The sequence below is a fragment of the Xiphias gladius genome, chromosome 7, assembly GCF_016859285.1.
Source record: "Xiphias gladius isolate SHS-SW01 ecotype Sanya breed wild chromosome 7, ASM1685928v1, whole genome shotgun sequence".
In the NCBI taxonomy this organism is placed as follows: domain Eukaryota; kingdom Metazoa; phylum Chordata; class Actinopteri; order Istiophoriformes; family Xiphiidae; genus Xiphias; species Xiphias gladius.
The window spans coordinates 20654529-20682490 of record NC_053406.1 but is presented as its reverse complement, the minus strand read 5'-3'; the positions used below and the strand labels follow the sequence as shown (position 1 = coordinate 20682490).

General features: G+C 41.5%; 2 protein-coding genes across 2 annotated transcripts; both read left to right on the top strand.

The window, feature by feature from the left end:
* The first annotated feature begins 204 nt into the window (after positions 1–204).
* Positions 205–21316, top strand: c2cd3 (C2 domain containing 3 centriole elongation regulator). The gene is given in 34 exon segments (XM_040130410.1): positions 205–427; positions 1892–2161; positions 2250–2407; positions 3484–3662; positions 3802–3965; positions 4063–4195; positions 4308–4439; positions 4561–4702; positions 4811–4920; positions 5298–5501; positions 5613–5728; positions 5847–5965; positions 6511–6642; positions 6739–7200; positions 7322–7473; positions 8488–8731; positions 9036–9219; positions 9319–9502; positions 10112–10284; positions 10371–10506; positions 11018–11286; positions 12031–12081; positions 12084–12110; positions 12197–12811; positions 12905–13246; positions 13328–13466; positions 13561–13625; positions 13713–13918; positions 14028–14158; positions 14257–14406; positions 14513–14703; positions 16320–17097; positions 18679–18787; positions 21102–21316. Coding segments are annotated over 34 exon segments (6657 nt in total). The 5' UTR covers positions 205–375; the 3' UTR covers positions 21240–21316.
* Positions 21317–22335: 1019 nt separating this feature from the next.
* Positions 22336–27808, top strand: LOC120791758 (mitochondrial uncoupling protein 2-like). Its single transcript, XM_040130411.1, has 6 exons — positions 22336–23109; positions 23561–23768; positions 26064–26267; positions 26831–26932; positions 27265–27445; positions 27517–27808. Exons 1-6 carry the CDS (start codon positions 22984–22986, stop codon positions 27629–27631), a joined length of 936 nt encoding a protein of 311 aa, XP_039986345.1. The 5' UTR covers positions 22336–22983; the 3' UTR covers positions 27632–27808.
* Positions 27809–27962: the final 154 nt, after the last annotated feature.

Sequence of the window (27962 nt, the reverse complement as noted above, 5' to 3'; positions counted from 1 at the left end):
TCAGATCACAGATAAACCTGCCAAAATGTTAAAATTGCTTTTATCACCGAGTAGCATTCATTGAATGAAGAGAAATTACTCAAAATTTCTACTCGCATTTTACAACAACACAATGAACTCGGTTTCCCAGAATGCAACTGTGAGCGGCAGCGGAGGCGGGACAAAAGTTATCGGTCGTACTTTTGTTGCTCGGAAACAGTTTTGCGCGCTGCCGTTTGTAAGTGTACGTACGTCTGTGTGTGTGTGTGTGTTTGCAGCCCAGGCAGCTCTGTTTAAAGGATTGTATGTTAGCCGGAGCATGAGAAAATCATGCCTGCCAGCGGTTCAGACACTGTTTTGGCCAGGCCGTCATTCAGCGCCCGTGTTTACTGAGGGATGAAGAGCAGAAAACAGAGGGCAGTCAAAGCTGGAAGCAGCAGAAGGAAAGGTAAACTGATGTTAGCACAGCTAGCCGCTAATGCTAATGTTGTTAGGTAGCTGTCAGTGTCGCGTTAGCGTCGTATGCTAGTTAACTTGAGAATGTTATGTTCGCTAAACTCGCTTTCTCTCGCTTTCCCTCGCTTTGTGTAGCCGGTTTTCGCATGTGTTGCCAACGTTGTGTATGTGCCTCATGTTTTGACGCTGTTCAGGTTTTGGAGCAGTTTGTGGTTTTGCCAAAGCGTCCTAGAAAACCAACATCCTTTATTGCCTTTAAAGAGAATACTCAACGGGAAAAACGACCTAAGCTAACAGAACAGAGAGATTTTTATAAGCCCCACCAAAAGTTCATTTTGATCTATCCTATTTATTTTATTTTATAGATCATTACATTTTCCAGCGAAGTTGCAAATATGAAGCATAAATTACACAAAGTATTGTTTTCACACTAATTAATCCATCTCATTATGAGACACTTTTATCAAACTCTTTAATATCTGGGGTGTAATTAGACCCTGACTATAAGCATTGGGGTTTTATTTTTGCTGTAGTTGTTTTTCTTTCAGACAGTTTCAGACACTCTTCCAGAATATCAAACTCTTTAACGTATTAACTCAAAATAAAATATTGCAACTGGGGCTGCAACTAATGATTATTTTCATTATAAATTCATGTGCAGATTATTTTTCTCGATTCATTCCAAGGTCATGTCTTCAAATGTCTTGTTTCGTCTGGCCGCCTGTCCAAAACTCAAAACATATTCAGTTTAAAATCCCGTTCTAAGAACTACTAGGAAATACAATAAAGTCTCACAATTGAGAAGCTTGAACCAGAAAATATATGGCATTTGATTGCTTGTTTGAGTTGATCAGCTGTCCAGAACCCCAAAAGATTCAGTCTACTGTCATATATGACAAAGAAAAGCAGCAAATCCTCACATTTGAGAAGCTGGAACTAGTGAATTTCTTTTCTGTTATCTGACTAATCAATTAATCAACTGATTGTTGCAGGTCTAATTGCAACTGAGATAAATACAGTAGCTCTCAGTAGCTTTCTTCTCATCTGTGGCTTTCTATAATGAGGCTGGTTGATATGGCTTAAATTGTTATCACAATATTAATAAGAATATTTTCAGATATCACAATATAGCAAATGCCTGCAAAATCACATAGAAAAGAATCAACTTTTAGTCACTTACTTTGTTAGTCTTTCATTTCAGCACGCTCATTATCATTAATATAAACATGATAAGATCACATCATTATTATATTCTGCAGAAGGTCAATCAACACTTTTAAAATACTGCCCAGTCCCAGTGAGCAGTACAAACTGTTATACCAGCCAACATGGAGCTAAAACCCGCAGCAAATACCACTCTTACCTGTTCCATTATACGGTGGCCTTTGACTTTACTGTTAACTGTACATGCCTTTTTATCTTGCCTTTGCTCCAATCCAAAGTAACTCTTTTGCAGTCTCCAGCGACGTGTCCCCCTCCACCAGCCTCCCTCCTCTGGTCGAGGGCCAGTTGAGATGCTTTCTGCGGGTGACAATAAACCGGGTATTATGGACAGTCCACAAGCCCCCGTCTGCAACGTTCGTCAGGGTTCGCTGGTGGGGAGAATCCTCCAATGGGACACACTTCTTTCCAAGAGATGGATCGCAGCTCTCCCAGAAGACCTTGAAGACCGCAGCTTGCTTTGCCATCCGCTGTGGGCCAAAGCAATTCACCTCATATCTTACAGGTAACTAAGAAGACTAAGATATGTTTAAGGTGGCTATGCTGCAAACATATATTTTTAAATCTGCAGCTAACCTGTCATTCGTGAACAGATATGGGCTCATTGGTGCTGGAAGTTCTGACAAAATCGGATCATTTGCCAATCGCACGGGCTCAAGTTGCTGGCATCTCCCGTCTCTCTCTGTCAAACCCCATTAGTGGATTTTATACCCTTGTATCTCCAACATCTGAAAAGCTGGGAGAACTGCAGGTGAGTGGAAACATGAATTCAATTCAAACTGCAAACTGCTTTTGTGGAATAGCACCTGCAACTGATGTTTGGTATACTTAGATTTAGAAATGTATACTGACTTTATGAACACTGCATAGATTAGCAGCTCTATGGTTAATAAGAAAACTCCTAGAGCTAATTATGTTTCCTCCACTTAAACTGGAAGAAACATTTAAATTTTCCCTTATGACAGTGTTAATCGGCAGCTCGCATGGCAGAAAACAATTATATGATAATGCAGCCATTATACACATAAGTTCTAAAATGCTCAAAACAGCTACACTGTTCATACACAAGATGGCAGTATAGGGTACAAACATTAGCGTGATTTAAAAAAAAAAAAAAAAAAAAAAGTACACATATAGACTACACTGAACTGAATAAGCATTTTTTTCATGTATATTTGAGCTTTTACTAAATTCCTAAATACTGCCACTGAGTTTAAGGGGAGGAATCAGTCTACAATCTGGCAACAAGGCACACTGGGGACTAGCAGGCAGCCTGCAGGTTGTCAAAGTAAAATAAAGAAAGGTATGAGCAGCGGCGTAGCACAAAAATCTGGGCCCCCATACATACTCTATGCAATCTCGGTGGGCCCCCTTGCACAATCTGAAAACTCATATATTTCAGTCTCTTTTCTCAACATACTGTCATTACAGTGCTAACCTTTCAGTGTGAGCTTTAAGAATATTAAAAAAACATTATTTACATTACAGTTTTTTTAGGTTTACATTATACTTTGAGCATAAGACACAAGTAGAAGGCATCTTATTACACTCAGGAAGGATTACTCTTTTACTGTATTTCATAATACAAAAAATCCATTAAGAACTAGTGCAAGCCCAGTACGTTACTTTATAGAAGTAGCCTAATAAAACTTTAGAAACCTAATCCATAAATATACGAGCAGGTAAGCCGAGCATTAAAACTGAAGCCTGCTATCGCTCTCAAACTGACTGAGTTATCTTGATATGGACAGTCAAGTTAAAGTAGCAATAGACAAGTAAGCACTCTGAGGACCATCCATATCTTAACTTTTCCTTTTACTCCCTCAGGTTTCACTTAATTTGGAGCCTCTGACTGAAGCCTATGACAGCAGCAGCTCAGGTCCCACCACAGATATCAGTGCTGAAGGACCACAAGTCACCACACTGACTGTGCCCTCACAGCCCAAGTCACTCTCAGGTGGCAGCGGGAAAGAATCAGTTGGGAGCAGCAGAGCAAACACACCAAGGTTTGAAGAAGTTGATGTTGTGTCATTGCTGTTCATAAAAAAATGCCTGTATCTTGCTGTAAGTGCTCACCAGTCGTAAGTTTAAATCTGAGCATAATGATTATTGCGTCCTGTGCATGTATGGTTGTAATATTTTCAGAGGGAAAGACCACTTATATTTCCAAAATGCCAAAAAAGATGAAGGCAAAGTTAAGTCGCTGGAGAATCAGGTGCCGACAACAAACAGATCTCAGAACAGTCAAACAGCTGGGAATCCTTTAAGTCGGGAGCCTTGTGGACAAACAACTAATGATATCCTCTCAGGTTGGTTTCAGGATTACTAAACATTAGATGATCTTATCTACAAATGGATGAATTTGGCTGTTTCTGAACAAATATCTGACATTTTCTTTCATCTCAGTTATTTTAGAGCGTGGAAACAAGCTTAGAAACGCTATGGTAGTATCAGCCTTGACATGTGACATGGATTCTGCCTCCACTCTGAAAGATACTCCTCTGCCTCTCCCAAAGGACAACATCTTACCATCTTCCAAGTTAGTGTTTCAAATTATCTATAAAAGACGGTATTTTAATGTACAACTTTATAAAGCACATTTTATAGTACTTTAATTTCCAAACCTGTGGGCCTGTTCCTTCTCCTTCTAGGATGCTTCTTCAAAATATTCTGGATGTTGATTCAACTCTCAAACACTCCGATGATGTTGCTGAAGTCTCAGACTGCAGCTTAGACTGTCCTGCTGACATGGACAACAGAGCTGTGGATCTTCTCCTTGGCAGGTACCTATGTGTGCATTTACTTCCAAATGTGTCAAAATGTAAGCAGTCATTTCCCAAGATTTTTGCCCTTCAATTTTTTTTAAAATTAAATAATTAATTAATTTTTTTTTTTTTTTTTTAGCTTAAACACATCTCCTCTGCCTCTCTGGAATGGAGAGGGCTTCTCCCCTGAATCTGGCCACAGCAGTGTTTGTGGGGATAGTGAGCTCAATGATCCACAATATGATCAGAGCTTACTGGAAAATTTGTTCTACAAAACTCCTGTAAGTTGAAGAATATCTGATGATTGTCCCTGATATGTGTAATATCAGTGTCAGTTTACTTGATTTTCTGGCAGAGAGTTCATTAAAGTCATTCTTGTCTTCTTCCAGATGTCAGATACCAGATTAGATGACACAGAGGCAGAGGGTCAAGAAACCGTGTCCTCGAGTAAAAATCAACCAAAACAGCAGGCATGGTCTGGACCCAAGATAAGTGGAGGGTAAGGGCCTTTACATGCTTTTTAAGCCATGCTGCTTGGACAGGAAGGGGTCCTTTCAGAAGTTCGGGTGAGGGGTGTTTTGGTTTTTTTTGTTTGTTTGTTTTTTTGTTTGTTTGTTTGTTTCTTTTAATTTTTATTTTAATCCCTCCATCTTTAAAGGTTGCCACTCTTAAGATTAAAAAGTACATGTCTTCACCTTAGGGAAATTGAACAGGTTAATAAACCAGTTGCATGGGATATATAGGATACACACAAGGTACCAGGTTAGCATATAGAACAGATAAAACGTACAGTATCTATATAGAATAAACTAGATATAACCATACTACTTTTTGTACCTTTAGGACAGTTATTCACCATATTTTTACTCTGTCCAGTCCAAATTCAGAGCCTAGGGGGTCTCCAGATGCAGGTGGTATTCTTCCTGGCCTCAGCGCAGAAAAGTTGACTTTGCTGAGTTCGATCCGAGTGGCGAGAGTGACCATCAAATCCCTGAGCATACACACAGGAAGCGCAACCACCACACCCAGGAAGACCTCCAGTAAAGGGAAACCTCCTCGACCATTAACCAGCACAAAATGGTAGGCAAAACGTATAACATTATGTTGATCTAATTTGAAAACATCATTGGTATTCTGACTAACAAAAGCCTGTGACATCTCCTCTCTTTTTTTTTTTTTTTTTTTTTTCAGCTCTTATTTTGTTGAGTATGTGTTCCCGATGGCACCCACTTCGAGTCGACGTGATCATGGTAAAGCTGGAGTTGCAGAGGTGACCAGAGCTGTTTCCAGTAAAGTCAAAGGAGGAGGTGTGACCTGATTGAACCTGCTTTTATGAAACCCACCTGAGTGAAAAACACTGTCTTTGTCAGTCTGTGGTACCTGTTTGTGACTGTATCTGACATATATTCCTTTTTTGTTTTTAAGCGGTGAAGTTCCTCCATCACTGTGTGTTTCCTGTCCACTTCAGCACAGCAGCAGTTAAACAGTGGTGGCAAACTGATATGATTTTCAAGATTTACTCACGAAAGAGCAACCAGAAGAAAGTAAGTAGCTCTGGACTAAACATTACTCATTTGATTGGTTGAAATTAGTAATAGTGGTTGATTAAGAGTGAGTGACTGACTCTTGGGTATCTGTTCCTTGACAAATGTATACCCTAAAGGTTACATCTGGGTCTACTTCAATTTAATGGTTGTAATGGAAGTTGTTCTGGTAGTAGTAAATTGAAATGTCCATGTGTATGCACAACACAGTTTAGAAACCTATTACTGTAGCTCTAACATGACATTGGTGTCATTTAGCATTAGTAGACATTTACGCTCTTTCTCTTCTGAAGAAGGCCGTGACTGACGGTTTTGAATTTCATATTTTAAGGGTCTGTTGTTATATTTCGGACATATGCTTTGTAATTTAGCTCTGCTAAAAATATGGCTGCTTTTATTGTGATCCAACATTGTTCTGTGAAATAAAGCTTCCATAAATAACAAAAAATAACTTCCTTTTTCTGTTAAATTCTCAGAAACACAGATCTGCATTCAATAAATCTCATCACCATATGAACTAATGACCATGTCTTCTCTTGATGCAGCCTGTTCCCGCTGGTAAAGCAGTTCACCCACTGCGTTGTCTGCTGCAGAGCAAGCAGCTGAGTCAGTCTGTCGTATTACCTGTACAGAGCCTGGAGGGAAACTGTGAAACACAGGAGATTGGACCTCTCGTGGTAATATACTGTTTATTTTATCCTTGGAATTAATATTTGCAAGCCTGATACTTGTGACCCCAGTGACTCTCATAGAAGTAATATTATTATTTTCAGGTGTCACTGGAACTTGCAACAGACAGCCAAGATTTCTACCCTGGAAAAAGCAAAAGCAAGCTGGCTTGCAGAGACACCTCGCCTTCACAAACTGCACCCAGTCCCAGCACCCAGAGAGAGACCAGCTCCAGATCTCAACTTGTTGAAACTGGCGGAGAGGAGTTACCTGCTCGCTCTTTAGAAGACTCCAGGCTAAATGTTTGGAGTCCTCAGAAACCATCGAAAGAACCCTCTCCTCATCCTGGCCTCCACGCATCTCCTTATAAGTTGTGGCAGCAGGTGGAGGAGGATCCCGAGGTCCTGCTGCATACTTTACTCATGGTACCAGATGGAAGGAACTTCAGCTGCGGACTCATGCAGGCTCCAAATGTGTACTTGAACTGTAAACTCTTTTGGTGCGATGAGATGGCGAGATCTGTGGTCAGCTGGGGTCAGGCAAACCCTTCTTTCAACTTTGTTCAGGTTAGTCAAGGAGATCGAATCTTTTAACCATATCTCAAAGTTTAAACTAAAGTACAGCGAGGAAAATGTGAATGCAGGATCCTATTGACCCACAAGACCTTTTCTCCATCCTTTGTGTTAGGTGACTCCTGTTGCCTTAACAACTAAGCTGTTGCAGCGGATGAAGAATAATGTGATGGTAATCGAGGTGTGGCAGAAAACTGGAAGCTCAGGGCAGGATCGACTCCTGGGCCTTGTTAAATTACCTCTTCACCAGTTCTACATGTCATTTAGGTAAGTCAGGGAAAGACAACACATTTTCAGTTAAAAAAAAAAAAAAAAAAGTGATTTTTTTTTTTTTTTTTTTTTTTTTTTTTTGTGTGCAAAAATACAGAAAATTTACTGGTTCCATCTTCTCAAATGTGAATATTTGTTGGTTTCCTTTTTGCTCTATGATAGTAAATTGAATATCTTTGCTATTTGCTATTTTTTGAACAATGTCGGCTCCTAATGAGATTGTAACATTTTCATTTTTAAGTTGCCCTCTGTGAGTACAAAGTGTTTGGGGGTTACTTTAAGTGAAAAGAAGAACAAACTGTTATCCTATATTAATTTGCACCGGAGTGCACAGTGAGCCACAGTTTTTTATAAAATGATTGCAAATACTCTGTATGGTAACTGAACATTTAAGAAAAATCTTGGAAAATGATCTTAATTCAAATATAGCGGGTAGACAGGTCTCTCCTACCACCAGATATATCCAAACAAAAATTTGAACTTGCACTGGTAGGCTTTATTGGAGTTTCAAGGATTGTTCTCTGCCATTGGAAGAGTCGGACAAAGTCTGTTTCTGCTGAATGGTTAAAATTAATGACAGACATTGCCCCATCACAAGGACTAATAATTACCTAGGGAAGTTTTATCAAGTTTGGTCTCATTTTTTAATGTATATAAAGAAACATAACAACATAACATAACCATGAAAATATTCCTACTTTTGATGTAATGGAAATGTTCCAACTAAATTTATGTTGTATTTTATTAATGCTTTTGCTCCTTTACTTGTCTTTTGTATTTTTTCCTTATTTTATTGGTTTCACTTATTTTCTTTGGATGAGCTACTGTATGTGCTGAGATTTTTTTATTTATTTATTTATTTTTTTTTTTTTTTTTGGTGCTGGTTTGTTACCTTTTAGTACTACTTACTGTAATATGTTGTCATGTTTTGCTTTCCGTTTGTTATGTTTTGGAAAACTTATTGTATCCCTTCTGTCTTTTTTTTTTTTTTTTTCCCCCCCTCCTGTCTAGGGATCCAAAGATTGCCCACCTTCTTCTCCAGGCGCAGTACCCTGTTTTAGGGGTGGACTGTTACATGCCGGTCATTGATGTGTTCTCAGGAAGTTGTAAAGGAAACCTTAGGGTTGTTTTAGCTATGGGGACATCAGAACAGATAGTTGCCCTCCAGCGCACAAGGGACGAGGAATATGACTATTTGTCTCATCTTGTGAAACCAGTTCATCTGCTTGATCACCCACGACATTCACCAACAAAGGTCAGTATTAATTTTGGCTACATAATGCTTGGAGCATTTGTTTTTTTTTTTTTTTTTTTTTTGTTATTGTGTTCTTGTCAAATATAATTGCAGATAGATTGCAGGTTGTTTATGGAAAAGTTCCCGGGGGATTCTACCAGAAAATTTTTACTGATGCACAAATGCGAAAATTAGGTGTAACACAGCTTTTATTCAGACATTTAAAAAGACAGAGTGTGTGCGAAGCAAGTTTTGACTCATGCACGCATGGACAAGAATACATGCTAAGGCTTCCACCTCCATTACCTTTGTGTTTCTCCCTCAGGTGATGTCAGCACAAGAAGAAACTATGAGAGAGCATCTGTTTGTGATAAGAGTGGAGAAGGTCAATGGGCTTACACCTCTGCAGTCTACAGTGTGGGGGGAAGCTGACTGCTATGTCCAGTACAGTTTCCCCTGTCAGGACAGTGACCCTGCTGCAACTGTGGACCAAAACCTCATAGAGAGCAGTAAGTCAATTTTAGTTTATAACAACGACTAAAAACACCCAAGAAGTGTGTTATTCCTCTTCTTTCTCTTCTGCATTACTCTTACCTCATCTTCAACAGGTGTGAACCTGAAGCCGTTTCGTACGACCACTACTCTCTGTGTGCCTGACCCGACGTTTGGCCACACTGAGACTCACGTGCTTCTGGCTCCTGAAGGAGTGCCTGTCCAGAGGTTGCTGCTCAGCTCTCTTTCAACTCAAGGCCTCAGCAGTGGTGGAGGCATCCAGTTTGAAGTGTGGTGCAGGTTTGTGGTTGTTACTTTCTGAACCATCTAAATAAAATTTGAACTTGACATACTGTATCTCACAGCTAAAATGTTGACTATAACTGACATTAATGCACTATTCCTGAGGTGAATAGTGCTGAATTATGCCTCTGCATCAAAGTCTACAAATACTTGCGATAGATATGTAGGGCGTCCCACTCTAACTGATGTTACCTCCTCAAAAATATACATATTTTTTCTTAACTGCTTTTGGGAGTGGAATTTTTTCTAGACAGTGACTACAACATGGAGCGTTTTGAAGAAAAACAAATGGTCCCCTTTTCAGTAACACCACACGAATAAATGTTTTTGTTGAACTAGTAAAGCCATTTCTAGTCCAGACATTCTACTTGTTGCAATTGTCACTGTCTTAGAATGTGAAAGGATGTAAACATCATTACTTTGGGTATGAATGTACGACATTGCCTGATAATACACAACACATCTACGGCATTGCTACTTGATGCAAAACTTAAGTGTCAAAGTTATCCGTGATATTAATTTTGTTTTGATTTAATAGCTTACGATCCTAAAATATTTAACTTAATACATGCCTGTTTTATTTGAATCATTAACATATCTCTGCAGATATTACTATCCAAATGTCAGAGATCAGCTTGTGGCCAAAGGACTGCTTCCATTGTCCAAGCTGTGTGCTATGATCACCATGCAGAGACAACATCCTAATGAGGCCCAAATGTTCTCCTTGCCCCTGATTCCCAGGACAGATAGTCCTACGGGACGACAGCCCCAGCCCTCAGGTATACAGACATAAAGACCAATTATAAGATGTATGGACACATATTTAGCATCTTTAATGTTGGGGCTGGTCTGTTTTGTTTCTCAGGCCTGCTAGATGTGTGTATTCGGTACAAGCACCGGCCTGTGAGACCTGAAGGACAGACCGGTAGAGGAGCTGCCTCTCGCATTGTGACACTTGTGGTTCAGGTGCACAGAGCATCAGGTCTGCAGGCAGCAGCAAGGTACATCACTACCACTGTGTTTTTTTTATTCATTTATTTATTTATTTTGAAAGAGGAAACTCCTCTTAACACTGTTATTAGATATACTTTTTTTTTCTCGAAAATTTGCATTGGTAAATGTGTGTGAGTTCTTATAGGTGAGATGACAGGTGGGGAGGTTTTGGGTTTGGAATGCACTTCTTGAATATGTGAAGGTGGGTTGTGCAGGCTAAAATACATCGTTCAGTTACTCTTTGAATGGTGGTATCAAGCCATGCCATAAAGCCATCAGGTAATTTTGGTTAATATTTTATTTGTTGAGTTATTTGTTGAGCTCTGCTGCTGGGACATCTGTCACCAGACTAGTACATAGTTGCTGGAAAGAGACGTTGTTAAATTTTCATTTGTAAGTTCTGAAATCAACAAGTGAAACGACATTCAGCGCCATTAATTGTTCTGGCAAGTGTCTCAGTCACAGAGATATCAAAACTTTACTGAATCAAAATTGAAGTATTTGCATCTTCTTTCGCAGGGTAATATCTGGTCAAGAAGAAAGGTTCAGCTACTTTGCCAGTGTGGGGGTGAACACATATGTCACAGTTCAGCTCTCCTTCTTGCCCGAGAGTGAGAGGAGGTGTACCCGCATAGCTGCGAGGACCTTCAGCCCCGAGTTCGACCACCACATGGAGGTGTCCTGTGATCTGCTGGTGCAGAGGAGCAGCGGAGAAACCCGAAGCCTGGCTGAGCAGCTGCAAGAGGCTTCTACTGTCTTTACTGTTTGGAACCGAGACAATCGCAAAGGTTTGAGAGAACTTGTTATGCCCTATTCAGTGCTATTACAGATTAAGGAAAATGTTGAAAATAGTAACATTTAACATGCATGATTTTAATTTTTGACAGCCAGTTTTATTTTTTCCTATTTATATAGACCGGAGACCATTAGTTGATTATTCAATGGAAAGAAAATCAATCATAAACAAATTCGATGATCAACATGTTTATCATGTCATTGTTTAAAAATGCCAAATTTCCATTGGTTGAAGCCTCTCACATGTGAATGGTTTTTTAGTCTTCTATGATAGTAAATGCAAAACCCTTTGTGTTTGGACTGATGTTTGGACCAAACGCAGCAATTTAAACATGTCAACTTGGGCTCTGGGAAATTGTAATGGCCATTTTTCACTTTTTTCCTATATTATGTAGACCAAAAGATTGATTGATCGAACAATCTGCCGATTAGATGAATGAATGTTGCTGCTCTAATTTATAAATACTTCACTACATACTTCTGTAATGCACAGGATACATTCAAATGAATATTAGTATACATAGTTAGTATGTAACAGAGCTGTTACAAGGATGGTGAACAAGTATTAACTCTAGTTTTTGGCATCATGATATCAAGTTGCTCAGTAATGTATTTTTTTTAATTTGTTCATAAGAAGCAGTATTTCTGAAAGTTTTTTTTTTAGTTTTTACTTTCAATAGTAGTTTTTACTTTCACTGTCTGTAATACTACAGTTTATTTTGTGCTATTGGTTGCAGCAGTGAACGTTTCCAGGCCTAAAGATGTGATGTTGGGTACAGTGAAAATACCCTAGCTGATCTCATCCATAAAAGAACAGGTATGTTGTACTCTTAGATCCTGCTGGATAAAGTAGATTTTCTGATAAACACAGTTATTGTTTTTTTTCCTTTTCCGAACTTAAAGGTATCTCTGGCTGGTTTGGAGTGTATTTACCTCAGGAAACAAGTTCTTCTCAGCACCAGCACGTCTTGGTCGGGGGTCTAGAGATCTCCATCAGCTTTGCCCACCACTCAGACAGAGAAAGAGTCATTAAAGCTGCTCAGGGTTTGGGCTGGGTAATGGGCCAGAGTGAGTACGAAATGCAGGATGATGATGAAGTCTGGGAAGAAAGCATGAAGAAACTCTCTCTGACTTTGTCTCTGCCTAGAGCATGGATACCAGTCCACTGTTTGCTTCTCCCAGGCCACAGTGAGCTTCAGCGCTCCACCTATTGCTACTTCAGGTACAAGTTTTATGACCAGGAGGCCTTCTGCTCTCAGATGAAACACCCATCTGTCGTAGAGGGTGGGAAGGACAGCCAGGCCACAGTGAGTTTGGAAGGAAGTAGAACTGTGGAGCTGAGGAGGACTCAACCTTTAATGTGGTATCTGCAAGAGGAGAGGCTCGAAGTGCAGGTGTGGGTTGCTTTCAACAAGGACAAAACCAGAAGACCCACTGACACAGACCGTCTGGTTGGCTCAGCATTTGTCGATCTGTCCTCTCTTGCAAAGACGCCCAGGAAGAAACTGACTCTCAGTGGTAGGAAAGGATTACTTGTGTTCTAATTTAACTGATGATAATTGCTTTAGCAAAACTATGGCTATGTGTGATCACGGTTCTGTGGTTTCGCAGGTGTGTACCCGCTGTTCAGGCGCTCTGCAGCAGATCTACAAGGGGCAGCTCTCAGGGTGCACATCACCCTGACAGCAGGTTCTGTCCCCAGGGAGTCATCTGCTGGAGCTGACACCCAGGTGGACTCTGACAGCCAGGGGGAGCTCTTATCAGAAGAGGTGGAATCAGCAGATCAACCCCCTTCGCCGTCTACCCCCAAAAAACGTACACAAAGCAGAAGCAAGAACAAATCCTCCAGTCCGACTACAGACATCACATCTGTGCAGCATACAGAAATGAGCACGGAGGAATCTTTTCCCGTCACAGTGGCAGTGGACCGGGCTATGCACCTGAATCTGAAAGGTGAGCCTAGGACCCAAGATTTATTAATTTTTTTTTCCTTTTTCTTATTTACGTAAAGTAAAACATATCCCTCTCTGGCAGGCTGTCCTCTAGCAGAGCGCAGTGAAGGGACACCATGCTGCTGTGTTTCATACGTCACTGCTGACTCTGCTGAACCAGTGTCCACAGCTGTCATAGCCAACACTGACTGCCCCGTGTGGGACCATCAACATGAGTGCAGGTCAAGTTATATAACAGACTTTTTAAGATATTGTAGAGTACACTAAGACAATAGCAGTCTGATTTTTTATTTTTTTTTTTTTTTAAATTTACAGGCTTTCAAAGCAGCTACTGGTTGATCCACAACAATGTCTCGTGTTCAAAGTCTGGCACAAAGGAGGTACAGGAGGTAGTTTCAATTCATGATTTGTGTTACAGTGATCTGCTTGATACATTAATTTACTCTTGGGTTGTTTTACTTCCATAGAAATGGAGAGGGTGCTTGGATTTGCTTCTGTAGACCTGTCCCCCTTACTCTGTGGGTTCCCCTCAGTGTGTGGTTGGTACAACATCACAGACTTCAGTGGTCAGTGTCACGGGCAGCTCAAAGTGTCCGTCACTCCTCTAAAGGGGGTCCAAGACCTCCGAGGACAGAGAAAAACTTTGAATGAGGAAGCTGCCAAAAACTCATCGGTGAGAGAAATCATTTATACATACAGAATACCTTTCAGAAAAAATTAACTTATCACTAAAAGTGTCTAATTATTAAAGATTAATAATGATGAATGTGTTTGATGAACAGGCTTTATTTCAGGCCCTTCCTCTCAGCTATCATACTGCAGCCACCTATAGTAGCTTCCCCTCTCAAATCAGCCGATGCCCTGAGCAAAAGATCTCGTCACCTGACCACACAGACAAGCTGTTCACTGAAAGGTTTTTAAAGCAAGCTTTTTAATTCAACCGTTATTTTAAAATGTATCCACACACACTGTCCACCACGGTATTTATTTGTCATCTTTACAACTGTTCAGGTCCAACGAGAGCGACCGTCATTTTGAACACATGGACAAAGTCCGTCTTTACCATCAGAGTCTGCAGGATCCAACAGCAGCTCACTCTGTCTGCAGCAGCAGTGCAAGTGACATCAATCCCTCCAGCTCTTTCCTGTTTTCAGCACTCAGGTATCAGTCCTTAGACAGACAGACCGACATCATTGCTTTGTAGATTATTTGCATTTTTGTTTTTTTTTTTCATCTGAGCTTTCAATGGGACTATTTGTCTTTACAGGAAAAAACTAAGCGAGCTAGACAACATCCAGAGATATTTCAGTCGTAAACTTTCCACTCCCACGTTCCCGTCTGTGACTGAGCAGGACTGTCACACCAAACCCTTGGAGCAGAGGCAGTCAGAGACAGACACAAGTCAGCTTCTTCTCAAGTCCAACCAGTTAGTTGGCGAAGTCAGCAATATCATTAGCGGTGAGCTGCTCATCCATGCGCCAGGTGGATCACTTAATGGCTCTGAAATTACCAGCCAACAAGTGTAAAATGCAACAACATTTTTCCAACAACATAGTTACAGCATTTAAAATTGGCTGGATGGATGGTACATTTCTTTTCATAATGACCATTAATCATTTTAGCACTTAAAGATCATTCTCGGCATGTAAACTTTGTTCTAGTTTACCTAACCTTGGCAGTTGCCCCAGAGTTTACTGCGGACACAGTCTACTGTGTAGCTTGCACACTGCTACCATAAAAGGAAGCATGACTGACTTCTCCAGTCCTCTGAAGAAGGACCAGAGGTGTTGAAATGTCAGCTAATGGAATAAAGTCAACACTGCGTTGCTGTCACTCAGAAAGTGCTCCTGCTATTTAAATCAGGTTTTATTATACGGCACTCTAGAGCTGTAAATAACGATTGTTTTCATTATCAGTTAATCTGCTGATCATTTTCTCGATAAATGAATTTATCGTTTTGTCTAGAGCTGCAGTGATTAATCAATTAATCTATTAGTCCATCAACAGAAAATTAATCGGCTTTTCCACTGATGATGGAATAATCATTTTAGTCATTTTTTAAGTAACTCCAAAATGACTAAACGATAAGTATTTGTCACCAACTCTGCTTCTGGCATTCACACTCACTTGCTCACCCCTTTTACTTTTCACTCCTCTCTCTCACTGGATATCTGAATGTCTTGGTATTAATCATAAAAATCAAAATTTTGTTAAGATCAGACTCTGACAGGTTGACATTTATTGTGCCATATAAAATTTTTTCATCCCATGGAAATATATAATTTCAAAGAAATCAGCAGGTTAAAGGTGCAGATACAAAACACAGCTAAAAAAACGAACAAAACAGTCAACTACACATCCTCTCAAATATGAGGATTTAATGTTTTTCTCTGTCACATGGTTTTGGACAGTTGGTCGGACAAAACATTTGAAGATATCACCTTGGTCTGTGGGAAGATGTAATGGGCATTTTTCACTTTTTATTGTCATTTTATAGGAAATATTAATAATTGAAAAAATAATTGGAAGATTGATCAATTATGAAAATAATCATTAGTTGCTACCTCACTTTTGTCCATAAAATGTCTGACAATTGTGACTATTCCCCCGTATTATTTCTAAGGTGATGTATTCAAATAGCTTGTTTTATCTGACTGGTAAACGACAAAGAAAAGCATTAAATTCTCACATTTTAAAAAAAGCTGTGAAAAAATGTTTCCTCTGGTATTTGCTTGAAAAATGACTAAACTGATTAATTGATCATCAGAATAGGTGATTCATTTTCTGTTGATTGATTAATTGATTAATCAACTAATTGTAGCAGCTGTACAGTACTTGTTAGCTCATCGGACACAGACGAAATTGGTTTATGGTAATCTAACTTTTAAGCCGTGTACAAAACACCGCCCTCAAGTCAATAGTTCTTAAAAGGTATAACCTTGAATGGTGGAAGGAAAAACACTTCATGAAAACTGACAAAGCAAAGATTATACAATAAAAAAAAAAAAAAAAAACAGAAGCCTGATTATCTCTAGAGCAGTGTAGCTATAATCTTCACTGTCCCCTTCATGCAGGTCTACGAGGACACCACCTGGAAACAATTCACTCCAACCCCCAGAGCAGCTCAACAACTTCCCCTGTTGAAGACAACCTTCAAACGATCCCTGAGAGCATCTCCAGTCTACACATAGCTTCAAATTCTGCCCAAGAAGATGTGTCTCCTCTGCCGTCGCCTCTTCCAAAGATGTCTGAAGACCATACAGACTCTGAGGCTGAGGAAGAAAAGGACAGCCAAAACTACAAAGTCACTGTGTCCGAGGACGAAAACGAAGAAAGAACAGACGAAGATGAAGATGAAGATGAAATGGACTGCACACGGGACGAGGGAGCTAATGATGATGAAGGGGAAGAAGAAGATTATGAGGAGGTTGTGGTGAAGCCGAGGCATTTGAATGAGGTGACCTCTTTAACAGACAAAACCAGTCCATGGACCAGCATCCTGTCAGACCCCGACACGGTTTCTTTGGAGAGCCTGGAGGCACCAGAGGAGCCAGACCTGAGCCAAGACGAGGATGAGAAGAGCCAGATGGTAAATCTGGAAACTCGTGACTCCAGTGGGAAACACAAATGTACAGGACGAGGGGAGAGTGACAGTTTTCATGGATCAGCAGGAAACGCTTCAGGCACAGAGAGAAATTATAAAAGGACAATACAAGCTTTAGACGAGAAACAAGCAAAAAGGCGCCACAGCCCCAACAAGGGGTCAGGTGACAGAAGTCCATCACCCACCGTACGGCACACCACAGATACCGCTGATCCATCGCTGGACAACCAACATTCACAGCTCCAAACGTATCCTTGATCGGTATTTTAAGATGTGTTTCTGCCTCTCACATTAGTTTTGCTGTCTTAATTTGTTTTAGAAGGCCAGTTCAGATCAAAGATTCATGACAGATCTAGTTCAGTGTGGGAATTATCCTTAGTGTCCCAGTCTTGGGTTCAAGACGCCACACGGGGACTTTTAAAATGGAGTTTATGGTGCTGCTGAATTTTATTTTGTCCACCCCATTTATATCAATGATGGTAGGCTAAATAACTGAAACACTTCTCTGTATAATGCCATACAGTCCAACAGCACGACAAACTCCATCCTCCAAAATGATCATACGGTTGAATCAACACCTCTCTAAAACATTCAGCAAAAAGTGATCATTATAACCTTTATGAAGGTTGGATTTGTTGTAGAGCCGTTATCTTAAGACTGCATTAGCTTTAGCTCGGTGTACCTAATAAACTGGAGTTTGTATGATAGTGATATATTTGTTGTATGTCAGTATTTTAAGTGGAATGTAAATGAACTTGACAACTCCAGTTGGGTTACCTTTGGCTATTTGCTTTTGCCATCTTCTGTGAAAGTCAGCACTCATAGTCCGCTCCAGATCCGTTTTTGTGTCTTTTTGACGTGCAGCTACAATTACATGAACAGAAGCAGGTAGCCGACCTCTGTCACTGGTTCTATGGGCGATGTAGACTGCTGGGCAAAAGTTTATGGTACGAAAAGTAAAGTGAGTATGCTTTGAAAAATAATGCCATGAGTAGTTTTTATTTATCGTGGAACTTCATACAAAGTGCAGTAAATGGAAAGTTAAATCAATATTTGGTGCGATCACCCTTTGCCTTTAAACAGCACCAGTTCTCCTCGGTACACTTTCACAATGTTTTTCAAGGTACTTGGCAGATAGGTTGTTCCAAGCATCTTTAAGAACTTGCCGCAGTTTGTCTGTGGATTTAGACTGTCTCAGTGTCTTCTGTCCCTTCATGTGAGTCCATGATGTTAAGATCAGGGCTCTGGGGGGGCCAGACCATCTGTTGCAAGACTCCATGTTCTTCTTCTTGCGTAAGATTGTTCTTTCTGACTCCAGTTGTACGTTCGAGCTCATTGTCTCACGCTGCAGAATGTATTTGGGGCCGATGAGACGCCTTCATGATGGTATTGTGTGATGGATAAGAATCTAAACATTTGAAGTGCCTCAAACTTTTGCACAGTACTGTAGTTTGAAACTCTAAATTTTAACAGTTTGTTCAGACAGAACATGTGGCAAATTTGAGATGCATGTAAACACACAGTTCGCTTACAGCTAACATCTGTACAGTCGGTACTTAGGATGTTTCTGACTGCACAACCAGCCCAGTGGTCGTGATTTGCATGAATGACACTATTGCTGATCAGAGAGAGACACTACAAAGGTCCATGAAAATTGTAAAAATGGCCTCTGCTTGTAGGTGAGTTTTAACATGTTCTTTCTGGCATTTACCAGTTTCTTCTCATGAATCTTTTATCTTAACTGGCACTGTATGATACCATCATGCTTTCTATGTATGTTTTTTGTTCCTTTTTTTTATTTTTTATTTCTTTTAACTTTTTACACTAAGCTCAGTCCCTGTGGAGGTCCCTAATTTCTTCCTCCCCTCTCACCAACTGGAGGCTTCTATGAGAGCCATAAAACTAGCTCCTTCCTTCTCCCAGACGCCCAGTGACCCAGTGAGTATGTCACCAACTCTACTTCTGGCATCACACTCACTTGCTCACCCCTTTTACTTTTCACTCCTCTCTCTCACTGGATATCTGAATGTCTTGGTATTAATCATAACTTCTGAATTTTATGCTCTCCTGTTTGAAGAACTTATTACTTCTACTCATTTCTCACAGAAGTTTTGACAAATTTGTAATCGGTTAAAATTTTACCCAAATGCCAAGCAAAACCATTGTGTTATTAATAGCTCATACTTCACATGATGCATGCTGAACAGAGGCCAGTCAAGAATAGTGACACCATGTACCAACTTAAGTTCACTGTAATTTAACTCTCATTTGTGCAGCATTAACAGGTTGAGGTCCGTCCAGTGTTAAATAATACAGAACAAATATTTCAAATAGAAGCTGTACACACAGTTTTACCGTGGATGAGTTCACACAAAATAGAATTTCATGTTAGTTGTATAGAGAAAGATGTGCACCCCAGGGCTACAAAAACTAAAAGAAAGACCTATTAGTGATATTCAAGTTAACTTCAGAGGATAAGATTAAAATCTGCCAGCAGCCCGATTACTGACCAGATCACTGGAAAAAAGAGACATAATTACAATAAAGTTAGAAATAACACAGAGCAATGGATATTTTAATAGAGTAGGGGAATTGTTTTAAAATAGAGCCTCTAACAAATGGAGGGAGAGCTAATGACTCTGATAAATAAGGAAAATTACAGCGGCATTTTAAAAGCTCCAAGTTTCTTTCATTCCCGACGGTAAAAATAATCCACACTGCTAAATATTTTGCATCACATTTAAAAAAAAAAAAAAAAAAAAAAGTAAACTAGTAAAAACACTAAAGACATATTTAAACATGTCCACGTTTTTTATACTGATCTACGAAACCAAAATGCAGTATCTAGATATTTAGTCAAAACTTTGTTAAGACCAGACTCTGACAGGCTGAAATTTATTTTGCCATATAAAATGAAATCAGCAGGTTAAAGGTGCAGATACAAGACCCAGCTAAAGAAAAACAAGCCGAACAGTCAACTACACAGCTAAAGCAACAAATCCAGTCAAACCAGCAAGGGATATACACAGCTAGCCGTGGCTCAAGCTAAATTTACTTACCCCTGATGGGATCAGTGAAGCCAGGTAAGCCGGCTGTTCATTGCTCCACCCAATCATTAAACTGCAAAAGCAAACGTATCGTCTGTCTACCTTTATTCAAGCTCTATGCAGTGTTAATGGAGCAACCCGTTTTTTTTTTCTTAGCTTTAGAAAAGAAGTTGACAAAGCAGTTTGAACAGTCTTAAGATAAAAAGAGTAATAACAGGTGTTTAAAAAAATTTCACATCATGAGTTACCCTGATCAATCTGCATGATTATTTTCTTGATGAATCGATTAGTCGTTTATAAAATGTTAAAATAAAATAGTAAAAAAGCCAATTACAGTTTTTCGAAGCCCTCAACCTACAGTCAAAAACCATATACGTTCATATATGACAAAGAAGGGCAGCCACATTTTAGATGCTGAAACCTGAGATTATTTGTAATTTTTTTTTCTTGAAAATGAATGAAAATGAGTAATCGATTAATTGTTGCAGCTCTATTTGCACGCATTTAAATTGCTGCATCCTTAAATATTCACCCTTAAACTACGTCAGTTGACTCTGCTTCATATTATGCACTGGCACAGATAAAGAAACTTCATAGTGTCAAAAAATAAATGCGTCAGATTTTGGGTTTGTCCACACTCAGTCTTTCCGTAATGTGTGCGTCAGACAGTTCGGTTGGGTGACTCCCAGCCAGCTGTAGAGATGGAAAGATATTTCTGCGTCACACTAGGCTTAATGGATCCTGTTTCAAGGAGCGTGTGGAGATAAGAGACACACATGTAGGTGTTGCAGTTTTGAGGTGGGGAGGGGGTGATGTGGTTAGGACCTTTTTAAAGAATCTGTTTGAGCTAGTTACTTGTTACCGATCTGAGGACTTTACACCCTGTACTACAGACGGACACGCCTGACAAGCCTTTTCAACAGTCTGCCCATTAACATGAACACTACCCAAAGAAGGTCTTGTGTGTGCATGATTGAGTTGTGACTCACTTATTAACCTCAGATATTATTATTTGAAGAATTAGTGTGTTTGTTTGTTTAGAGCCACGCCTTGTGTAAGTGTGCGATAAGGCGCTGTTACTCATTTATTATCTCAAGCTCTGTATGTTAATGACAACACAGAGTAGTACTCTTAGGCTCATGGTTTTGTTGCTGCAGCTCGGTCTCTGCAGTTTTATTTTTATTTACTTTTTTTTATCTTTCCAGGGGCGGATCTCTCCAGTTCAGAGCTTTCCTCATCGCCGAGGTCCTCCACAGCGTCCCAACATGTCTCCGTCGTCCATGAAGAAAGAGACTGAGAGAATAGCAAAAATATTTGCAGCTCACTTTGATGAGAATCAGTAGTGTGTGATGGTTTTGTTTGCTAAACATTTATGATCATATTTTTTCTTCTCAGTGGTTTCAGACTGATAAGATTATGTAAATTAAATGTAACATTTTGTATTTTTATAAATAAATATTTAATGTTTAGTGATTTAACCACTGGAAGCCTTTTGTGTATTTTGCTGATATAGTGTATGTGATTTTTTTTTTTTTTTTTTTTTTTTTTTTTTTTACTAGAACCTGTTTCTTGGAAAACTCCCAGTCTAGACCACAAACAAGGCATTAGGGTGTTGTTCGTGCATGGACGGATTACGCAACGGAAGTACTTGCTGGGCGCAGGCCCAGTGGCCCGAGGGGTCAGGGGGCCCCTAGGACCAGAACCTCTGCATGAAATAACTGTTCACAATTCTTGTTGGAAAATCCATCAAATGGCTAAAACGAGACACAAAGATAAATGAAAAACATCTAAAAAAGAGATGCCAAAGTGAGTACAAAGACGGAAAACAACCAAGTGAGTTATAAGTATTTAGGGTGTTGAAGTTGCATTGCAGAAAAATACAACATTGCGTGTTAATTTCCTTTCATATGGGTTTCCAGTCATATTTGACTGCATAGAGTAAAAATGGACTACCAGCAGTGGTGTGCTGTTCTTTCTGCTTCTCTTGTCATGGCACCAGAAGTCCTCCAAACCTGCAGATAGGGCCTAAAAATACAGCATGCAACAAGTGTATTCCAGCAATTTAGCATCGTGCTTTCATGGGGCTGGAGTACATGCAAAAGTCATGCACAGCCTGTGCAGCAGAGGCAGAGACCTCCTGACTTTTAGACCCTGGTATGAGTAGTGCTCTTAAAAACCCTGGATTTGGAGCAGCTTGATAGCAGCTTTGGTTGGATGGTAAACGCACCAAAGCTTGCAACTCAGGGTTTTTGTCGTCTCCAAGCCCGAGCTGAAGACCACACACCTTGATATCATCAGGGTTGCTTTTTTTTTTCAGACGTGACAAAGCTTTGAAGTAGCACTCACCGTGGCAAGCGATCGCTAGTCACGGAAGCGGTTGCCCGACAATAACAAGCGCCTTGAACACGAGTGCGGCACAGCAACCGGTCTAAGCCTCAGTCGAGACGTCGGGGTGCCTGGCACCTGCTGGCACCGGGGCCGGCGACTCACGAGCCACGGAAGGCTGCCTGTCGGTGATCCGAGAGCCCTTCCGTTACGCCAGGGCCGGTTGAGCAACTTCTTTGCATGTCTCGCGTCCGGTTTTCGTGCGGGGGCGGTGCAGCACCGGCAGCTCCCTTTTAAAACAAACAAAACAAAACAAAACAAAAAAAAAAACGAGTCCACAACTGTGCAGGGGAGGCTGATGTCGCCGACGCTGCAGCCAGGTGTTCGTGTCGCCGTGCGGTTACTTGAGGGAAGCCGCCCGGTGAAGTGTTGTTCTTATATTCATTTATTTATTTTTTATTTGTTTTAAACATTTTTCCGTGGTATGACAGTTAGGAGCTTTTTTTATGGCTAATGGCACAACAGGAGGACTTGGTTTTCAAAAGACAAACTTTTCATTACCTGAAACCTGACGTTGGCTGCAGCAGCTGGCCCACCTGGATCTGATCCCGAGAGAATGGAGAAATGTATACGTTGCAGGGTATAATGTTTTTATGAGGACAGAAGCTGCTCCGTCTCTTTCTGATTTATGGGCTCGATGCCCTCAGTGGGTTTTTTTTGTTGTTGTTTTTTTTGCGGATCGTCTGAGCTGACTCGTTGATCATGGCTGGTGGTGGGACTGCCGATCTGGGCCCTACGGCCGCTGTCAAGATCTTCGCAGCTGGAACAGCTGGCTGCGTGGCCGACCTGGTCACTTTCCCCCTGGACACAGCCAAGGTCAGACTGCAGGTGAGGATACACTCCTTATGGCCAGGTCATCCAACCCCCCGTGGTGCTTCAGATTAGCCACACAAACCATGTATATTTTTTTTTAAAGTCTGTTTTGTATATTTAACTGTTATATCATACTTTTTGTAAATGTAGTCATGCATGATGGTCTAAATGCTGTCAAAGCACTTGACACAATGCCAGGATATAACTCTGCATAAACACTAAATCCCCATCACTTTCATTTTGTGTCAAATCGAGGACCGAACACTCACAACCCATGAAAAGGAAACTGGTACTATAAACTTCAGAAGACACTGATTTGGCTTCAGCACGTAGCCTGGTCGGTCTGTCCGACTACAGCAGCCCTTGTCCTCCCAGCAGGCAGCTGGAAAAACCCATCCCGGTTCACCCTGAGTTGAGGACTTTGACTCTTTGACAGATCTTTCTCTAATTTTTCTGGTTTCCCCAGATTCAAGGTGAATCCAGGCCCGCGCCGGAGGGCCAGGGGGCAAGATACAGAGGCGTGTTTGGCACCATCCTCACCATGGTGAAAACCGAGGGCCCGAGGAGCCTGTACGGTGGCCTGGTGGCAGGGCTGCAGAGGCAGATGAGCTTCGCCTCCGTCCGCATCGGCCTGTACGACACCGTAAAGCAGGTCTACAGCACGGGATCGGAGAGTACGTGCCAAAACGTGTCATCGAACAGTCGAGCAGTGGAGCCACTGAAATCGGTTTCTGTTTCCGTACTCGTCTTCCATTCAAATCCGTATTCCAGTTGGCTTTTACGGCAGATGTGAAATTTCTCATAGGATATTGTGCAAATTATTGACCTTTTTTTTTAATTGACTTTGTTAAATCCAGTCATAACTAAGGCTGAAACTAATGATTGGTTTCATTATCAATCAACCTGGTGATATTAGTCAACCCCCGATTAACCGATTCAGTTTGGTCTATAAAACATCAAAACCTGTGGAAAATTCTATCTACGGGCCAAACTTGTTCAGTTTACTATAACGTAGTCTGATCCGCAGTTGCGAACATTAAAAACGACGACCAGACCAAAACGACAGCTGGGAGACGTGAACGCATGCGTGGCGGGTCAGACCGGGTTACTGCGGTATCTTGAACACACAGTAAAAACATTGTGCAGGAGAATAAAGAGGATCGGGAAATAGAAATATGCCTTAGGTTGCTCCGACGACAACCCATCAGGTCAATTCGCGCTGAGCCTTTTGAAAGAGATCCGCGCAATGAGATCGTTCAAGCACTGCCGCCAAAAATGTGAGAAAATATTACCCACGGTGTAAACGAAATTTAAAAAAAAAAACAAAAAAAAAAAACAAAAACAAATCAAATAACTGTCAACAGACGATTTCGCTGCACAAGAAGCCTGGTGTTTGTGTCCAGAGCAGAAAGAGCCGCATGCTGTCGACTGGTTCTGCAGACATTTTGAAAAGCCAAACCCACAGCCAGACTTCTGCTTCATCCCTCTGGATGGATGGATGGATGGAAGGATGGATGGATGGATAGAGAGATAGATGGATGGATGGATGGATGGATAAATAGCTAGAGAGATAGAAAGAGAGAGGGAGGGATGGATGGATGGATGGATAGATAGAAAGAGAGAGAGATGGATGGATGGATGGATAAATAGCTAGAGAGATAGAAAGAGAGATAGAGAGATGGATGGATGGATGGATAAATAGAGAGATAGAGAGAGGGATGGATGGATAAATAGAAAGAGAGATGGATGGATGGATGGATAGAGAGATGGATGGATAGATGGATGGATGGATGGATGGATAGAAAGAGAAAGAGAGATAGAGAGAGAGATGGATGGATGGATGGATAGATAGAGAGATAGATGGATGGATAGAGATAGAGAGATAGAGAGAGGGCTGGATGGATGGATAGATAGATAGAAAGAGAGATGGATGGATGGATGGATGGATAGATGGAGAGATGGATGGATGGATGGATAAATAGCTAGAGAGATAGAAAGAGAGATAGAGAGATGGATGGATGGATGGATAGATAAAAAGAGAGAAAGGGAGAGAGATGGATGGATGGATGGATAAATAGATAGAAAGAGAGAGAGATGGATGGATGGATAGAAAGAGAGAGAGAGATGTAAGGATGGATACATAGCTAGAGATAGAAAGAGAGATAGAGATGGATGGATGGATGGATGGATGGATAAATAGAGATAGAGAGAGGGATGGATGGATAGATGGATGGATAGAGAGAGGGATGGATGGATGGATGGATAGATGGATGGATGGATGGATAGAGAGAGAGAGATAGAGAGAGGGCTGGATGGATGGATAGATAGAAAGAGAGATGGATGGATGGAGAGATGGATGGATGGATGGATGGATGGATGGATAAATAGCTAGAGAGATAGAAAGAGAGATAGAGAGATGGATGGATGGATGGATGGATGGATAGATAAAAAGAGAGAAAGGAGAGAGATGGATGGATGGATGGATGGATGGATGGATGGATGGATAAATAGATAGAAAGAGAGAGAGATGGATGGGTGGATGGATGGATGGATGGATAGATAGATAGAGAGATAGAAAGAGAGAAAGAGATGGATGGATAGATAGATAGATAGATAGATAGAGAGATGGATGGATAGATGGATGGATAGATAGAAAGAGAGATAGAGGGATGGATGGATGGATGGATGGATAGAGAGAGATAGAAAGAGAGAAAGAGATGGATGGATAGATAGATAGATAGATAGATAGATAGATAGATAGATAGATAGATAGATAGATAGATAGATAGATAGAGAGAGATAGAGGGATGGATGGATGGATGGATGGATAGATAGATAGAGTAGTTTATTAATCCCAAAGGAAAACTGTTACTGCAGCCGCAGTAAATCACTAGAAACTACACGGGTCATTTAGCTGCTCGGGGCAGCAGAGGAAGGGATGTGTCTAATACGAGCTGCTTGTGCGACAGATGCGGGAATCGAGACTCGGCTCCTGGCAGGCTGCACCACGGGGGCGATGGCGGTGGCCTTCGCCCAGCCCACCGACGTGGTCAAAGTCAGGTTCCAGGCTCAGGTCCGCCTGCCCGAGAGCGGCCCTGTGAGGAGATACAGCAGCACCATGGACGCCTACAGGACCATTGCCAGGGACGAGGGCGTTAAAGGGCTCTGGAAGGGTAAATGAAAATGGGGAAATATGACACAAATTTGTAATTGTACTGTATAGTGGGTATTCATGGAGGACCACAAGAGTCGCGGAAATAGTAATAAAGCATTTCATTAATTAATAAGTAATTGTACACTAAAAGTAGGCATTCAGAATTACAGCCTCGGTTTGGTCTAAAGACCACAAGTATGGAAATGAAAAGAACCTGGGCAGCGTGGAGTCAGAAAGCAGTGACCTTACGCGACCTCCGCAGCCTACCCTCCTCGTCTCCGCCTGAGGCTCCATCGGCCGCGACTGGCACGACACGCCCGGATCTCCGACCGCACCGTCGGTTGTCAGAGTTGCATTGTGGCTGATGTAGCCCCCCCCCCGGGCTTTTTGACGAAGAGGGAAAGGAGGACAGCGCATCCGCTGCCGCCGGCATCGACTTCTTTTCGAACTGTCCCGTCCGATTCAAGTTGTAGGAGAGCAAAATTGGTGGACTGCCCCTTCACGGTGCCCTGGGTTGACTTTTATTGTTTAGAAGGTTGAACTCTTTTGTTTTTTTTTTGTTATTGTTGTTTTTTGTTTCAGGTTGTCTGCCGAACATAACTCGCAATGCCATCGTGAACTGCTCCGAGCTGGTGACCTATGACGTCATCAAAGAGCTCATCCTGAAGTACCACCTGATGACAGGTGAGTCCCGCCGCTTCAGGTACGGTCCCTCGACACCGCAGACGCCTCGTCTCAGCTCGTTGTTGCTCCTTTTTTTTTTTTTTTCCTAGGCAAGGCAACGTTTATCTGGCATTAAAAAAAGGCATTGCAAAAAAAAACAAAAAAAAAAACAAATCGATATAAAAACGGGCATTTGAAGAGAAAAATAAACACGAGAAAAAGGGATAAAACAGTAGAAAGTAGCGACAGTAAAGTCACAGCGCAGTGCAAAGATGTGAATAAACGGCTCCAGCTGCACTGCACGCAGTCTCCCCCGAGGCCCCTGGCGAAATCAAACACGCTGTTTCCCACAGACAGCACGCCGTGCCACTTCACCGCAGCCTTCGCAGCGGGGCTGTGCACCACGCTCGTAGCGTCCCCGGTGGATGTGGTGAAAACGCGCTTCATGAACTCGGCGCCCCGGCAGTACAGCGGTGCCAGTGACTGCGCCTTGACCATGCTGACCAAAGAGGGGCCCTCCGCTTTCTACAAGGGGTACGCACTGCGCCATGCGCACGAACGTTTCCATTTTTCTTCGTCCATCTGATTCTCTCTCTTTCTTTCAGATTTATGCCCTCCTTTCTTCGTCTGGGTTCCTGGAACATTGTGATGTTTGTGAGCTACGAGCAGATGAAGAGAGCTGCGACGAGATTTCAGCGGTCCTGCGAGTCTCCGCTCTGACACCCCCCCCCCCCCGTCTCTCGCACCCGGTTTGGCACTGGACCGCTGCAGCAGCTGCCGCCGCGGCGAAGCCAGGACGACTCTGCGCGAGGCAGCGCGCCCTTTAGGAGAGACGGTCTGGTTGTGACTGCTGCTGGTCCGGACCCGTTCTCCCTCAGGGAGGAAACTGTGCATCCTATTTAACTGCAGTGACGATTAAAGTTGAAGTTTTGCTGACTTGCACACGATATTAAAGATGTTTTCTAAGGTTGCGAATAGGCCTTTTTCGCAGAGGACATTTTGACGTTTCTCAATAACGCGCAGGTGTAAATACTCAAATGAATGGTGGCTT

Excerpts from the sequence above, each read along its gene's own strand:
- LOC120791758 (XM_040130411.1), top strand. The coding sequence starts at position 22,984 with ATGGCTGGTGGTGGGACTGCCGATCTGGGCCCTACGGCCGCTGTCAAG. Across the intron at positions 23,769-26,063 it reads CTACAGCACGGGATCGGAGA|ATGCGGGAATCGAGACTCGG; the intron begins GTACGTGCCAAA and ends CTTGTGCGACAG. Across the intron at positions 27,446-27,516 it reads CCCTCCGCTTTCTACAAGGG|ATTTATGCCCTCCTTTCTTC; the intron begins GTACGCACTGCG and ends TCTTTCTTTCAG.